At 32.9% G+C, this 16,245-nt stretch overlaps 2 protein-coding genes across 3 annotated transcripts; one reads left to right on the plus strand and one right to left on the minus strand.

Annotated features, from left to right (window-relative positions):
• Positions 1 to 206: 206 nt before the first annotated feature.
• LOC149907837 (uncharacterized) lies at positions 207 to 9,305 on the plus strand. The gene is made up of 5 exons (XM_090102950.1): positions 207 to 621; positions 5,489 to 5,669; positions 7,144 to 7,702; positions 7,788 to 7,867; positions 8,726 to 9,305. The coding sequence occupies exons 1-5, from the start codon at positions 614 to 616 to the stop codon at positions 8,927 to 8,929; spliced, it is 1,032 nt and encodes a 343-aa protein (XP_089959076.1). The 5' UTR covers positions 207 to 613; the 3' UTR covers positions 8,930 to 9,305.
• A 1,135-nt stretch (positions 9,306 to 10,440) lies between these two features.
• Upf3 (UPF3 regulator of nonsense mediated mRNA decay) lies at positions 10,441 to 14,824 on the minus strand. 2 transcript variants are annotated; one of them, XM_090102952.1, is made up of 7 exons: positions 14,624 to 14,824; positions 14,333 to 14,546; positions 13,972 to 14,160; positions 13,342 to 13,490; positions 12,238 to 12,564; positions 11,151 to 11,879; positions 10,441 to 10,858 (listed from the first exon to the last, which is right to left on the minus strand). In XM_090102952.1, the coding sequence occupies exons 1-7, from the start codon at positions 14,729 to 14,731 to the stop codon at positions 10,736 to 10,738; spliced, it is 1,839 nt and encodes a 612-aa protein (XP_089959078.1). In that variant the 5' UTR covers positions 14,732 to 14,824; the 3' UTR covers positions 10,441 to 10,735. The 2 variants fall into 2 exon arrangements, with proteins under 2 accessions (XP_089959078.1, XP_089959077.1); XM_090102951.1 differs by lacking the exon at positions 12,238 to 12,564.
• Positions 14,825 to 16,245: the final 1,421 nt, after the last annotated feature.

The following is a 16,245-nucleotide window of genomic DNA, read 5'->3' on the forward strand; positions in this document are numbered from 1 at the left end:
TTGCTTGATACATAATATTATAAAGTATTTCATAAAAACATTTATTCAGCTATTCATAATCGTTAATGAGCAATTAAGACTGTTAATCGAAAAGCAAGCAACGAGATGTTATTAGGTACCGTCATATTACCTAATAGCCAACCATTAACCTAATCATGCTCAAATAATATTATTTCGATTGAAAAACAAAGACAATTTACTTATCATAGTTGTACCGTGTACTTGGACAAATAATCGTGCAGCCAATCGGAGCATATAGATAGGACGTCAATTACGTTAGATATTCGACTGTAGCGATTGTTCATATTATAGTCATTGTCTCAGTCCTCATAGTGAAAAAATACGGAGCCTTGTTGATGGACAAGACCTGATAAAAGATTAGTGCGACAGTATTATTTGATCCTCCGCATGAAAAACATCTCCTCGACGATAAGGAGACCTCAGTACTTGGGAGTGAGCTAATTGAATCAATTCAACGATCGTCTTCCGTTTATTAAGTACATCTCTGGAAAGTGCATGTGATTGTGTTCAATCGCAATGTTTTGAGTGATGGTGATGTGGACAAAAAAGTGTGATATTCGATGATTGTGAATCCATACTAAGAGGAGAAAAAATGAACAGGTATCTATACGGATTATTTTAAAATTTGTAACGAATAATAATATGTAGAGCTATTTCCATATGGACAGGATCTGTTGGTTCTCTGTCTCTCCTTTCATGATTTATAAAATGACTTGCACCAATTAAAATATAAATATTACACTGTAATGCAATGAATAAAATAATATATTTTATGGATATGACCGTAGCTATAGCGAAATTAGGCTTAGCAATGTTCATATGTGATGAAAAATTTTCAACATTCATTATCCACTAAAAAAGAATTGCCTGTTGTTTCATACCTAAATTGTTACATAAGAAATAAGGGAACTATAACCTCATTTATTAATTGCTATTTTAATTAGCTCAAGTACCTAAGCGTACCTATCAACTGCCCTTTACGCACGTAGGTATAAATGCAAAAATAATAATAATATTATTTAGAAAACTTTTCAAATGTGGCTATTTTCAAAAGATTTTTCCTCTATAATATGCTTATATACCAGTTATTGAAAGGGATAGCAGCACCTAAATAAATCAGTAAACAAAATTACTAAACGGTATCACGATACCTACAACAAAATCAATTAAAATTGACACTTACAATAATTTTTATCTGGTACCTCGACATATTTTAGGTAATTATATCAATTTAATTACCAAGCAAGGAAATATTAAGATAATCAGTGAATCATAAGTAGAATTGATATCAATGAATTTCACGTATTTGGGGTTTGACTCTATTATTTGTTGAAGCCGCGATTCTGTTAACACTATTCATGTGTCATTATTCTTCAAAGAAAAAGATAATACAAAATTTATCAACGTGAAAAAAATTGAATGACGTATATACTTAAATAGAATTTATTTCCTACTAAAAATAATTTTAGAGAAATTATCGTAAAATGTCGTGTTTGTTCAAGATAATATAAAAACTAGAGTACTACGGTAGGTAGGTATTGTTTGAGTCAATTTTTCTCTTGATTAACATTGCCAGGGGCGTTGGCGCATCATAAAGATCAATCAGACAATTGAGACCGTTACGGCCCATGCGTAGGAGATAGGAGTGTCCCCAACAATGTACACAGCTTCCGTTAAGTAGCTTTTTTATATTCCTTTGCAAAATTAATCAGATTACGTTATCACCGATAAATCATGAATTACGGGTATTTCTTCGTGCAGGAAATCCTTAAATTCTGGCGTTTATGATAAATAAACGGCTGCAGCACTTTTCCACTATCATGCATCGTATGCTTTGGTATTTGATTTAAACAATATTGAAGAATATTTTTTATCTTCCTTAATGTTAAGACTACTCAAGTTGGTACCTACCAAAGAGTCCTTATTAAGAGCGTTTATTCCGCGTATTTTATTTGCGGATCGTCGGGAGCTCAAGACACCAATTAAAGGAATTAATTTGACCTCTAGCAATTATAAAGTTCATAGACCAATCCCTTGCAAATTTGTGTTACGTTTTTACTGGTTACCGAATATTGAAATGTCCATTATTCGAATTTAATTCATCGACATATATATTCTTGAAATATTTTATAGGTATGACGTTGCTTTCTTTAGATTAACAAAATTAAATTTGTAGTTAATTTTAATGTTAAACCTGGCTCTAAAATTGTAGTTTAATGTTCTTAGCCTTGAATATTTTTATCTTCATAAGTGCCAAAATACGTGTAAGATAGACAAGTATCTGTGTATTTAGGACACGGTCAATTACGGTAAAGATTAAACTCTATTGTTATCAGTGCTTGCACTCATCTTTACAATCAACCGTTTAATTGTTGTCTTCACTTTTTATGAAAAAAAATATGAATAAAATCATATCATCAATATAAATGATAAAATCGGTAAAAACTGATGATGATGATTACGAAATAAAATTTACCATATCACAGTAAACCTAGTATGTACCTACTTGAAACAACAAACAGCAAATTGTGTACGAATATGAAAAAGCTATCACGTGGAAACTACGTTTCTCTAGTACCTTCATAGTTCATACCGCGTCTGAATCATGAGTGACGCTCACATCACGAGGATGCTCTATTATCCAGTGCACCACCATTATTGCATTACTTTAGAACCGCTAATTTACTATTAATTTAACCGCCATTATTTTCATTATATATGGTGACATAAGAATAACAAAGTTATCCTACAATGTCACTACATGACGCTAAATTATAGGTGAGGACGGAAAGAGTGAGCGATTGTATTTTCAGCGAGTAAATAAATGTATTATTTTGTGTGAATATCTAATGTTGATATTCACTCAAAATGTTGGAGTATATTTCGTCTAACTAAACATAGGATACGATGTACGTCGTAGACGGTAGACCTAACTACATAACTGATAACAAGTAAAGCATCGACTATTATTATAAATGATTGATTATAATTAATCAAAACAAATTCCTAGTAATCAGACATAAAACTAGGATTATTTTTATTTGAAAGATAACGTCAAATTATAAAGTGATTGTTGAATTTATAAGCTAATCTTTTAGGTATGTAGGTACTTAAAAATCGGGCAATACTTCTTTAATATCACATTAATAATATAAATATAAAAACTGATTCCATTAAATTTAACTTCATTGGGTGAGCTTCAGGTGAAGCTTTAGGTACTCGTGGTACCCGGGTCACAGCTAGCCTAAGCTTGAATCAAGACTGCAATCTGTCTGTGTACCAATTATTTACAAATACCCTAAGCTGTTTTTGTATGATAAATAACCAAACAACCCTCGTTTATAATATTAGTAGGATGAAAAGCAATTTTGAAGTGTTTTATTTATACAGAAAACGTTGGATGGTAATGGGATTAAATCGAAATAGTTAGGTAGGTTGGTACTTGAATCATTTCATTCGAAGAAGTATTGAACACATTAGTTACTCAGCTCTACATTTGTTTAAGTAGAGACACAGAGTAGAGAATAGAAGGTGAACGACACTTCGATGCATTTTATAAGATACCATAATAATATATTAAGACATTTTAGTTGAATAGAAGATAGTATTTCCAACGCGAGTGTTCAGAACAAAGACGTAGAAACTTGAATCTTGTTTAGACACAGGATCATCATTACCAGTACTTAGCAACTATTTGCACTACCTATTTAGATAACACAGAAAGACTTGTTTTATAGAAATGTAAACTTCATTGTATTATCGTGTTCACTATAGTACCATAATATATCATAATAATTATTTTTGTAATCATAGTATAACTAGCTTTATATTAGTGAGACGTGGCCGTATAGCCATTCATATTAGAAGCCCTGGATTTATATGCTAGACCTAGAGGAACATACTCGGCGTTAGTTCCCAAAGCGAAACAAAAACAGGAAAAGGTCGATACTTTACACCGCTAGAGCGGCTCTATGGCTTAAAATCGACTCTACATGTTCGGTTTGTACTTTTTTGTAGTCCTGCTAACCTACAAACCTACACGCATCGATCAAATTATATATCTGAAATTAATCCTCACTGAGTCAGTAAAACATAAATGATTGAATAGATTTTAAACTATAACATCATCGTTATCATACAGACATTATACGGTTTATGTACTTTTAATAAAATTTCGGTCACCACCCAGCACCCACCTTCTTAAGCAATGTTAGTTTATGGAGTGTGCTGCCATTGATAACTACATCAAAATGTTACACGCGTCAAAGTTTATCATAGATATGAATAATAAACCGAGATAGGAAGATATTATATTCTTGTCTCTTTATTTATTTTTAATGTATTATTTTTAAAATTTTTTACTAACACAATCATAATATCACAGTTAATATCAATTTTACCAATACTATACCTATTACAGATGTATATTTCAAAATTAATTATGCTAACTATAAGCTACGTACTTTTAGCTTTTATCATATTATGCCTCGTAAGTTGTTCCGGTCTATCTATCTATTTTCTTTTACCATTGGGCAATTATTTGGTCCTGCTTTTGAGAGCATAGATAATTTTCTTAGTTGCAAGGAAGTAGACAACCCTGCCTTCTGAAAGTTGTGTATCTAGACACACCTATTTAACAATAATATATCTTTAATTCTGTGGACACCGCAAACAGCAAACATCTCATCACTACATAGCTTCCACTTAGGTACCAACATTAACATACCATAATGCCTCACTGCAGGTAAAGCGAGAATTTATGATTTTGTCATGGCACACGGAATCCATTAGTTACAACTCCACGACCTGTATAAGTAATATTATTTATTAAGTCTAAGATTTAAATAAAAACAAGAATATCATTGGAACTTGGAAGAAAATACAAACAAACGGCCTTTGTTTATCTGACTTATGACCCACCGTATGATAACGATGATAACTATTTCCAAGTAAATTCTTCACGTTGACTTATAATTTATGAATAATCAATAAAGGTTTTAATACTTACCTAATCAAAGCAGAATCGAGTATTATTTCGAAGGCACACCTACCACGTACTATAAAAGAGGTTGGTAGGTCTTCTCTATCGTTAGGCACCTAGGTTTACAACCTGGGTAGGTACCTACTGCGTAAATAGTAAGACAAGATCAAATTCTTCGACGATCATTACCTGCTCTAGGTCCTTCTTTATTCTGCTCTTTCACGATTATCGTTAAATAGTACTTACTAGAACTTGATATAAAAAATAGCGTATAGTGTCGAGCACACGTGAAAGAAGTGAACTTTTTTGGCAAGATTCAAAAATACCAAAATCATCGCCGTGACGTCACGGTATTGCTATGATGCGACCTTAAAATTTTACTCAACGCGACTATAATAGAAGCGTCACTTCAAAATTTAGTTTCTTTCACAGGTCATATCCCTCACTTTTAACTGGAAAATAAGCATCACAACCTTTTTATTTCAGAATACACTTATGTATAATAGTGGTCTGCAGTTATGCCGTGTCTGCAAAACAGATGACGGATCTCGAGGCTCTTGCATCCGCTCCAACGAGATGCACCTACGAATATGCCTTTGACATGTATGGAGCACATTGCGCTGGACTCAGATTGAACAAAATACCGAGTCTCAGAGGTGGAATTGAGGTATATATTTCTTATCTTAGGCAATTTTTGACGTGACAACGTCTTATAATTCGATAGAGCAGGCTGCACGCACGAAAAAACACGACTCATGCAGCGTTACCTCGCTCTGAGGCGTTCCAAGCGAGAGCGCGGAACGAGCGACAAAGAAGCACAATCGGTCTGAACATGTTGTCACGTTCAAATATCGTCAGTAAACCGACTTTACAGACAACCAATTTTTTTTTGATCTGTGATCAATGATAAATATTTCAATATTTCTTTAATTTTATTTGATTATCGATTGGTAGTTGGTACTTATCTACATATTATGATAATGGTACCTAACTATTGCATGGATACAAGATGTTATGATAAATGATAATAATTTCTGCATAGTTTCTCCTTGGATAAGGCTAGATAAAATAAGATCATAAAATTTGGTAGAGTTTCGACAACCTTCTCTAGTACGTCTTATCCTCCTGTTATTCCCTTTTACACTCACATTTACTCAGGCTCAGTACCTAACAATATGCTTGTAATTATTGTGAGAAGTTAATTAGGTACTTATATAGCTTCGATATTCCATGTGTATGTAATCATTATTTATCGCTGCGATAAAATTTGTATTGTATTAAATCATTTTTCGAATATGGACTTTTGTGCTATGGATGATATCTACTGTAAACCTTTATCTAATCATACTCATTTAATTGATTTCAACAAGATATGTGTTCAATACCTTTGTTTGAACGATTCAGTTTTTCATATCAGTCAATAATCATTTATTGTTATTTTCAAAATCCTGATTAATTAAATTTTGTTTGCTTTATACGGAACAGCATTGCTTGCGCGAAACTACTTGCACAAGTAAAAATGCATCCCCGTTTTCCAATTACAGCACTAGAGCGCATTATGCGGCATAATGCTTAACGTTGAATGTTCCAACTACAGCAACGCTTCGCACAATCGAGCACTAGAAAAAGTAATGCGCGTGAATTGATGCGTGCAATCGATTTATCGTTAGTAATTATTAATTGTTGGAAAAAAATTTAAAGCTTTCGTTTCATTGTAGTTTTTTCGACATAATCAAAGTTAATTCAAATTATGTTAAAAAAATAAATATAATATGGATGAAGGTACAAACATTGAAAAAAATGTTAATGAAATAATCAAAATCCAAATTACTTAAAATAACCGTAAATATTTTTCAACCAATTATTATGTATACCACTTTATTTACACATTAATGAGGCTATTGCTAACTCTATGAATTTTTTTTTCAACACTGAACTTAGCGCAACCTGCTGGTGCGTTTCATGTTCCAATTAAGCATCAGCATAATTCGGCATTGTGCGGCACTGAGTCGCATTATGCTTTGTAATTGGAAAACGGGGCATGATGCGGAATAAATGTCCAACCTAACCTCATCCCCGAGCCTTACAAACAATTTGTCATTCATAAGCGTGAAAAAATATGATTCATTTTTTTCTTACAGATCCTCGACTTCAGTGACAATAAACTGCAAGAGATTCACGACGACACATTGTCTTCGTACAGCAGTATCAAATTCCTGTATTTGTCAGAAAATCAAATTTATTCCATCGAAGAAAATGCTTTCTTTTACCTATCTAATCTCCAAACCTTAGATCTGTCTAAAAATGTAATCTTGGCTCTGCCGGAATCCATTTTCCATTTATCGTCTTTACGAAAGTTGTATTTAAATGGGAATCCTTTACTGCATTTGCATTTCACCAATCTTAAATTGAGCAAACCTATTCAGGCTCCAATAGAGCTCCTGGATATTTCTGAGTGTAAGATCAAAGTATTGCCAGAATGGGGAATTTTACCACAGTTAATTCTATACAACATCTCAAATAACCCATTGACATCTATAGATGCTTTACACTTTAGTTCAATGTGTAAGTTAGCCAAGGTAGATCTCACAAAATCTATAGACAACTTAAAGCTGTGCGACTTGAGAATGACAATAACGTGGTTCCAAGAAAAGAAGGTCTATTTCCAGTTGGATGACTACAGTAAATTAAATTCAAGAGGTAACGATGTATACCACCGTAATAATGTAGATTGTAGATTAATAATAAATTGATTTATTTATGGATTGTGTTTTATTTCTTCCAGAATTCGAGAACTGCCGTAAGGAGGAAATACCCGCAAATCTAAACGCAACTTATCATGAATGTCGCAGTTTGTACAGACAGGTAAGTGTACAATAGAAAATGCTGTGCTAAATAAAAAAATAAATAATTTCAAAATTCCTTCACCATTTACTATTTTAATAAAACATGAAGTGACCAAACAAGCCATTTAATTGTTTAGTTTCCTTCCTCAGAATGAATCTTCTATTGTGTTGCATTTCATTTCAATGAATAGCCTTTTATGGTTTTAACCGTAATAGTCCGGGATACATCACCCATTTTTGCAAGTGATTACTATCAAGCTAATTTTTCGTGAGTAGCTTTATTTTGATGAGATGCCCAATAATTTCATGTACAAAACTCTCGATTGAGGTAGCTACCAGAGGAAACAAGGATAAAATATTTTGATTTGATGGTTCTCAAATATTAATTACTTACTGAATGTTTTTTTTTTTGTTCAATCTCAAGATAATTATCTAAATTATTCGAAAAAATATTTGTCCTACAAAATCTATGGTTTGATCAAAGAGTCCCCCTTTCTAATGTGTATCGATAACGAAGTCATCATAAATAATTACTAACCAGCTGATTTTTTTATTTTCACTTATTTAATACTTATATAATTCAACAGACATATTGTCCTACAAATTGCGTAATAAATATTTGAGAACCGTCAAATCAAAAATTTTTATCCTTGTTACCTCTGTAAGCTACCACAATCCAGAGTTTCGTACATGAAATTATTGGGCATCTCATCAAAATAAAGCTACTCACGAAAAATTAGCTTGATAGTAATCACTTGCAAAAATGGGCGATGTATCCCGGACTATAAACAAATTTCAAAATACTTCATAATAATCTCCTAGTATCAATATCCACCGAAAATACATTTTTTTTCATATTGCTATTATTATTTTTCAGGAGCAAAGTATAAGAACGTCTCGTCGTACTTGGCTCACCATAGCGGGTGGGTTGGCGGGTTTCCTTGTAGGCTTTGTGTTACTGTTATACGTTATGCACAGACATAATGTATCGCAAACGAAACGAGCTGACAAAGTAACCAAGAAAATCCCACCAGATGGCGATAGACAAGCGTCTGCTGTTCTACTCAATAATGTAGCATAAACAATATTCTATTATCTATGCATTCAAATCTTTTTTATGGTTTAAATTAACCGACACAATATTTTATATCTACCCACCATAACACGTAAAAGTTAATATTGGGGTTTCAAAAACATTTCAAATAAGATGTGCTATATTTTTTGGAGTTAATAAATTCTTTTGATTAAATGTAAAAGGCCAAACAAATGAAACGTGAAATATAAAACGTACGACTTCGAAAAATGTTTAATTCTTATTGTTAGATTAAAACTGTATTAATAAATATTTTGAGGCTTTTGAAGGCTGACTAGTTTGTACTACAAGTAAAAACATTTTAATGTTGTATGAAATGTTTGGATGATGCAATTATTGACTACATGTGTTTGTGTTTTCTATATACCTATTGTTTAATGTTTAAAATAAATTACTATATTAATTAAATAAGAGGAATCTCCAGCCATGTAAAGATAATTAGTAGATGAAATAATATTTGAATACCCGAAAAACAAACTAAGAATAGGACTTCAATGTTTGCAATAAAGTAGAATATATAGATTTTTTCGGAATTGAACGTTTAAAACTGTAACAAAAAATGTAAATTTAACAATTAAGTAAGTAACTAGGTATCTACCCAAAATAGGTTGTAATTAATTATTTCATTCATTATTGTTATTAAAAAAATATGTTTATTTGTATTGTGTATAACACATTTAAAAATAAGTTGAATTTAAAATAAAATATAGTCACAACATAAACGTAGTCAATAAACATTGTTAGATATTATTGATTTTAAATTTTATTAGGCGTGTTAGTGATTTTAATTTAAAAATTAAAGGCAAATTATACATGAGCGAGCATTATGTTTTTTGTGTATTGTGTAACAATTAATAATAAATATTATATGAATTAAGTAATTAAGAATACAGTGTCCCGTAGGCCTTAATGAGAAGATCAATAGACACTGCCTCTTAAATAATGCTTTTTTTTTACAAAATAAAGCTAATTTTAAGGAAAATTGTATCTAAGCTTTCTTTTGCTAATTGCCAAAGAGGAGATATCTATGTGCCTTATGTATGTTTATGCCAAAGATATTAGTTATAAGACAATTTGATTTTCATACACAGTAATAAAAATATTTACATGCTTATTTTACCAGGTATGTGTTACTAAATTCTGTGATACCTAAAATTGTAGCAATAATTAAATTTATTTATATAATGGTGTGTTTTATTTTTACGCCTCAGCCCTGAACCGAGTTGATTTGGATAAAATTCGGTAAAAGTTTCAGACCTAAGGACAAATGATAGTTTTGGGAACTGTGCGAATTTTCCTTTGACTACGCGGGTGAAGTCACGGGCCGAAATTTAAAGACACAGTGACACTCGTCGCCACGTTCAAACAATCTGATCACAAACACGAAATTGTACTTAAATCAAGAAACTAAGCTTTGCGCAAATAGTATTATTTGCATACTATTTGCGCAATGCGTTGTGTAATTTTAGTAGATATTTAAGATTTCAATAAAAGAAACATTATGCAAAAAGAATTATATTTAAATGAAATAAAACAAACCAAACTAAAAATCGCAAGTTAAATATGGAGCATCAAATGCTAACACTGATTTTTCTAATGAACGTGAATTTTCCAAGGCATTCAAATTGCGTGTAAAAGATAATAAAAATAACTTTGAGTTAATACGAGCAGCTGTTCCCTCAGTTGACAAATTCAAGGTTCCTCGTCTACAGTCCTCAAGGAAACTTTCTGAATGCCAGCTTCAGGGTAATTCCGTTGATTGTTGTCCAAGATTAGGGTATCGTGACATTTATCTCAAGTGTCCTTTTTTTCACTATCGTTAACCGCTTTCACAGTGGGCACGTCTTTTTCCTTCGCTAGGCGCTGTTTGCTGAACTTGCCCATGCCCGGTTGGTATATGACGAGGCTCGGACGATCCTGGTGGGTAGATGTTTTTGTTAGTTACGTCAATAAAATTAGCCATAAAATTACTATTAGTGATGGAATATTATGCTTTAAATGAATGATTATCCACATAACCACAATGATATTTAAATGAAATGATTTGAAAATATTCTGATAACTTTTCAATTTTAAAGATATGAGTGGCAAAAAAATATAATATTGTATTCTAGAGCCAAAACTATCATTATAATATTTCATTTTCGTAAATAGTAAATACTTAACTAATATGATTAAACTTATTTCTAATTGAGAAAAATGATAATACCTTGTTTCTGATTCTTCTTTCGGTGCGGCGATCTGTACTTTCACTTTTTTCTTTCTCCTCTGAATCTTCCCTTTCAATGGACTTGCTTCTATTTTCTAGCGATTTTTGCTTTTGCAACATTGACTTTTCTTTAGAGGTGAAATCACCAGGCTCTAAGCTGTTTCTTCTTATTTTTGAGTCATTAGACTCCTCGTATTTATTTTCATTGATAGATATGTCTTCATTGGAACTTTTATCATGTTTTGCATTCAGATCTTCTCCTCTGGCCTTGCGTTCAAGGAATTTAGTCAAGTCATCTGTTTTCACGTGAGGCAATTGAGTAAATGGTTTAATATCATCATGATTTAATGATTTCGGTTTGGTTTCTGATATCATTTTATTTATTGTATTTTGTTTCTCTGATTTTCCATCCACTAGTTTGATTCTTTCTTTTCTGGTATCACTGTACTTTTTACTCTTCTGTTCACGTGGTGAATCCAATAATTTGTCAATTTTATCTTTTTTATAGTCAACTTCATCAAAATTATCGTCATCTTTCCCATAGCTACCTTTCTTATCATTATCATATTTTTTCTTCCTCTCAACTACATTGCTAGATCCAATTTTACGATCTTTATAAGATCGAGATTCATATATTGTTCCATCGTCATCTTTAAAATCATTGGATTTTTCTTTGTCCCATTCTCTCGCTTTAATTTTTTTCACATCATTGTCCATAAGATCTTCTTCCTTTAACATTAATAATATGTATAATTATAAATTAGTTCTTTTATTTATGCTTCTAAATCTGATAAAAATACATATTACATATTTACTTATACAAGGAGAGGATGTGTTATTAAAGATTTTTATTGTGACAAAATAAATTGGATTGTGCTTTTTATTTTAGTGAGGTGTTAGAACTAAACAAATTGAAATGAAATACAAATAACAATTCATTCTCAGAAATTCGAACCCAAATCGAAACAGTATAATGCAAAAGTCTAATTATTATGTGCATTTAAATTCGTACTTGCTTCATGACAATGAAGACTACAATTCTACATATAAAATTTCTATACAGTAGGCCAATAATTTTATTCAGAACCTTTAGAAAAGTATCACCACCAGATTTTTGACTACCTTCTATTGCTTCTTGTTTATCATTAACTTTTGCAGAAGTCAGAGTGAATGTATTATGTGTTTTCATAGTAAGAGCTGGAAATTGGGAGTCCCAATCTGAATCTGTACTAATTAAATCTTCAGATCCATGATTTACTTTCAAATCACTCACTTCAGACTTAACACTTACAGTCCTAGTTTTTGTTTTTTGATAAATTCTTTGTTCTCCATACCATGCACAATGTTTACTATATTTTTTGTTATCAAAATCACTTTTATCATAGCCTTCATCTTCAGAAAGATCACCATATTTCTATTGCAACAAAATTATGATTTAGAAAATAATGGCAGTGAGGTAAATCACATCACATTTTAATATGATATGATTTTGAAGTTATCAATTATCAATAAAAATGTTATCATTTCAACACTGCTTTTGGCAGTTATAAATTATTAACTGTAGGACATTGCCTATTTACAAGCCCATCACCCTAAGGGTTCATACGCACTATGCGGCTAGCCGCAATTGCGGCTAGCCGTACGGCTGACCGCAAGCACAATTATGTACGTAATATTAATTTCTATGCGCAATGCGATGCGGCTACCCACAGACCGCAATCGCAGCCGCAGTCGCTCGGTGGGCTGTGGCCCGAGTGACGGCCAGCCGGACGGTTGCTATATGCGCTGTGCGGTTCAGTCTGCGGCTGCCCGCCATTGAGTGAGTGTGTGCACGTGGTTGCAAAATGCTTGCTCTCATCTCGTGTTTGCAAATAAGCATGCACCCAGTACTTCTTTCTTTGTTTTTTTCTTCTTTATGTAACGTGTGTAAATGTAGTAAATAGCTACATCTTCCACGTCCATCTTTGTAATGGATCGATATGACCGCAAATCGTAACGGTTCTTCAACCGCATGTTGCGGTTGCGAATGCGGCTGCCCGCGATCCGGCTGGCCGCATTCGCAACCGCATCGTGCGGTTAGCCGCGCGGCTAGCCGTAATGCGGCTAGCCGCATAGTGCGTATGAACCCTAAGTTAATTAAATTTTTTTTACCAATTGCTATGTAGAGATAATGAATAAACTATGTACTTACTTTGATAGATATATCTTTAGATTTCCTTTCAATCCTCATCTTCCTCTTATCATTCTCTCGTCTGCGTCGTTCATCTCTTCCTCGCTTATCCTGTTTCCGAGCAGACAAATATTCCAACAATGGTGTGGTTTGAACTTTTTTCTCATTGCCTGAAAACACACTTATTTTATAATGAAGAAAAATTGTGAGTACTAGATAAATGGATATGGAAGAAATTAGCTTGGTACATAATTCATGTTGCCACCAATGAAAATTAACCCTAACCATAACCTAAGACTTTATAAAATTATGTACCATACATGTTTCTGTTTATGAGTAGAATATATCAGTAGCATATATTTTACCCTGTAATGTGATTTTACTTGTACACATTTCATTACCTGGATCTGAGTAATATGTGTGTAGTATCTCCTAGCTATGACATTTAACTTATCAAGCCGTTTTTTTGTAATGTTTAATGTTATCACAAATTTTATAATGTTTTTAACTGATTAGGTGAGACATCTATTTCATCGGAACAAATTTTAAAATGAAACAACAACAGGTATAGTGGAAGGACAGACTGTTTCACCAACTTGTTTTGCAAATTCAGTACATAGTCAATATATCTATCCCACATTATGTACTTACTGTCATTAACAGGATAGGAATATTCAAGCTTAGGTTGATTGTCAGTTTCCTGATCCTTGGTTAGACTTTCCAAAAATTCTTGATAAATTGGGTCACTTTCAAGTGTTCCACATTTTGGATCTTTCTTCTTTTTTTTCTTAGGGATTCTTTGGAATGGTGCATATTCCACAATTCCAACATATTCCACACCTATAAGATACAAATGCAGGTGAAATATAATCCAGATACTAGTATTAATATCCTATATAGCATAGAGATAATAAACCAATGAACAACAGACATACACAGATAGCTTAGAATAATTACACAGATAGGTTGTTTTGGTTATTTTAGTGTATTCATTTCACTTAGTACACCTTACCTTTTTCATCTAAAAACACATAGCCATCAAATTTGTCTCTAAAGAGATAAATATCGTCAACATTTACGAAGTTTATATAGGCCCTCGAGTAAAGATTGTTACCAAGTGAGGGATCTGGCTTAGAAAAGTAGAAATAGTCATGTTCAGGTATTGGCGACACTTGCTCGAGAAATGCTTCTTCAGTCATAGTCGATGGCAATCGTCGTAAAATTATCTGAAGCAAAAAAAACAATAATAGAAACAATTATTCAACAAGAGGAAGACAGAACTGTTGTATGATTGTCAATTTACTTTTGTCAGAGGTCGATGAGGTTTTGCCTTTTTATCTTTATTTTTGTTAACAAATGTTTTACTGCCTGAATCCGAATGAGAGTCCTTCGCATCTTGATCTTCGGTCATTTTTGGTCTATAATTAAAATCTTTTGTAATATTCTCATAACATTAACTAAAATTGTGAACCATCGCGATGACGTTAAAAGTGCGTGTTTACAATTTGACACATTGACATTTGGGGTGTATTCCGTTATGCACTGCGACCACTGTAAGGTGTGACGTCAATTCAGTATACTGTGAAGCCGTTCCTTTATAGCCAGTTATACTGGTTACGATTTAAAACGGAACGCAATCCAGTATACTGTCAGCCGCATTTTTTGACGCAGTATTCAAATGAGTTGATTAAAGTTTTCTAGAACATAAAAATAAACTGTTTTGGAGTACTGTCCAATTAAAAATATTTTAATTAATATTAATTGTAAATTGAATTTATAATATAATAAAAGTAAGTACTTTTTCATAAAAAAGAATAAAAAAGAACTTTCAGCTCGTATTGAACATTTTCAACACAGTCAAATAAAGTTAATTTTTGCAATTCTTCCATTGTTTTATTTATTAATCCAAACTAATTACAGAACTTTAAAATTTTCTGATTATACTGTAGCTTTGTTTATAAGACGATAGGGCGTATTCAGAAAGAAAGCTTGAAACTTATAAGCGCCTATAAGCGCTTATAAGCGCTTATAAGTTTCAAGCTTTCTTTCTGAATACGCCCTTAGGCACTCGAGTGGTTTTGACTGATCATATTAATTATTACTTGCTCTGTGGACTGATCACGTGATCAAAGTACTGCGAGTACCTCACCTCGAAAACGCCAGTGCTCACAGTAGAATATGGCGGCGATTAATGACGTCATAAATTTCCCTAGGGTACTGCGGCAGTATACTGGCAGTCCATAACGGAACGAATTTTTCTACAGTGATAGCACTGTGCAGTGGTTGCAGTGCATATCGGAAGATACCCTTGATATAAACGACGTCAATCACAAACCCCACAGTTAAATAATTATTGTGTGTACAAAGCTCGGTACAACTACAAAGGGTGTGTACACTGTATAGTATGGTCTGTGAGTATGGTATAGAACAATCTAGAAACACTTCTATCAGCTTCTATCTTTATCCAACCACACTTTGCTTAAAAATGTCTAAGGCAGTATTTAGAAATAAAGCTGGAAATTTATAAGCGCTTACCGGCGCTGGAAAGCGCTGGTTCGTTCTACACAAAGGAAGCAGGTTGAAGCAGACCAAGACAAATTTTATAAGGCAGCGCACATCGCTGGTGTTGAAGCTTGTCGGAACATGTCGGCACCGTTCAACGCTTATCAGCGCGTGTTCATATATTTTCGTGCGCGGGTTACAAGCGCTGTCAAGCGCCGCGGCCGGTAAGCGCTTCTAAGTTTCCAGCTTTCTTTCTGCATATGCCCTAAGAGCGTTTTCACATTATCCGATCCGATATCGGATATCGGACGCCGATAGCCGATATCCGATATCGGATACAATTTGCCCTTTCACATTGTCCGATAAAATCGTTCCGATATCATCATGAGTGTTGCCAGAAATTTTTAGAGAAAACTAAACTAT

Source organism: Colias eurytheme, chromosome 6 (genome assembly GCF_061535395.1).
Source record: "Colias eurytheme isolate Ceu_HAF_F1 chromosome 6, ilColEury1 Martin Lab GWU primary, whole genome shotgun sequence".
NCBI classification, from domain to species: domain Eukaryota; kingdom Metazoa; phylum Arthropoda; class Insecta; order Lepidoptera; family Pieridae; genus Colias; species Colias eurytheme.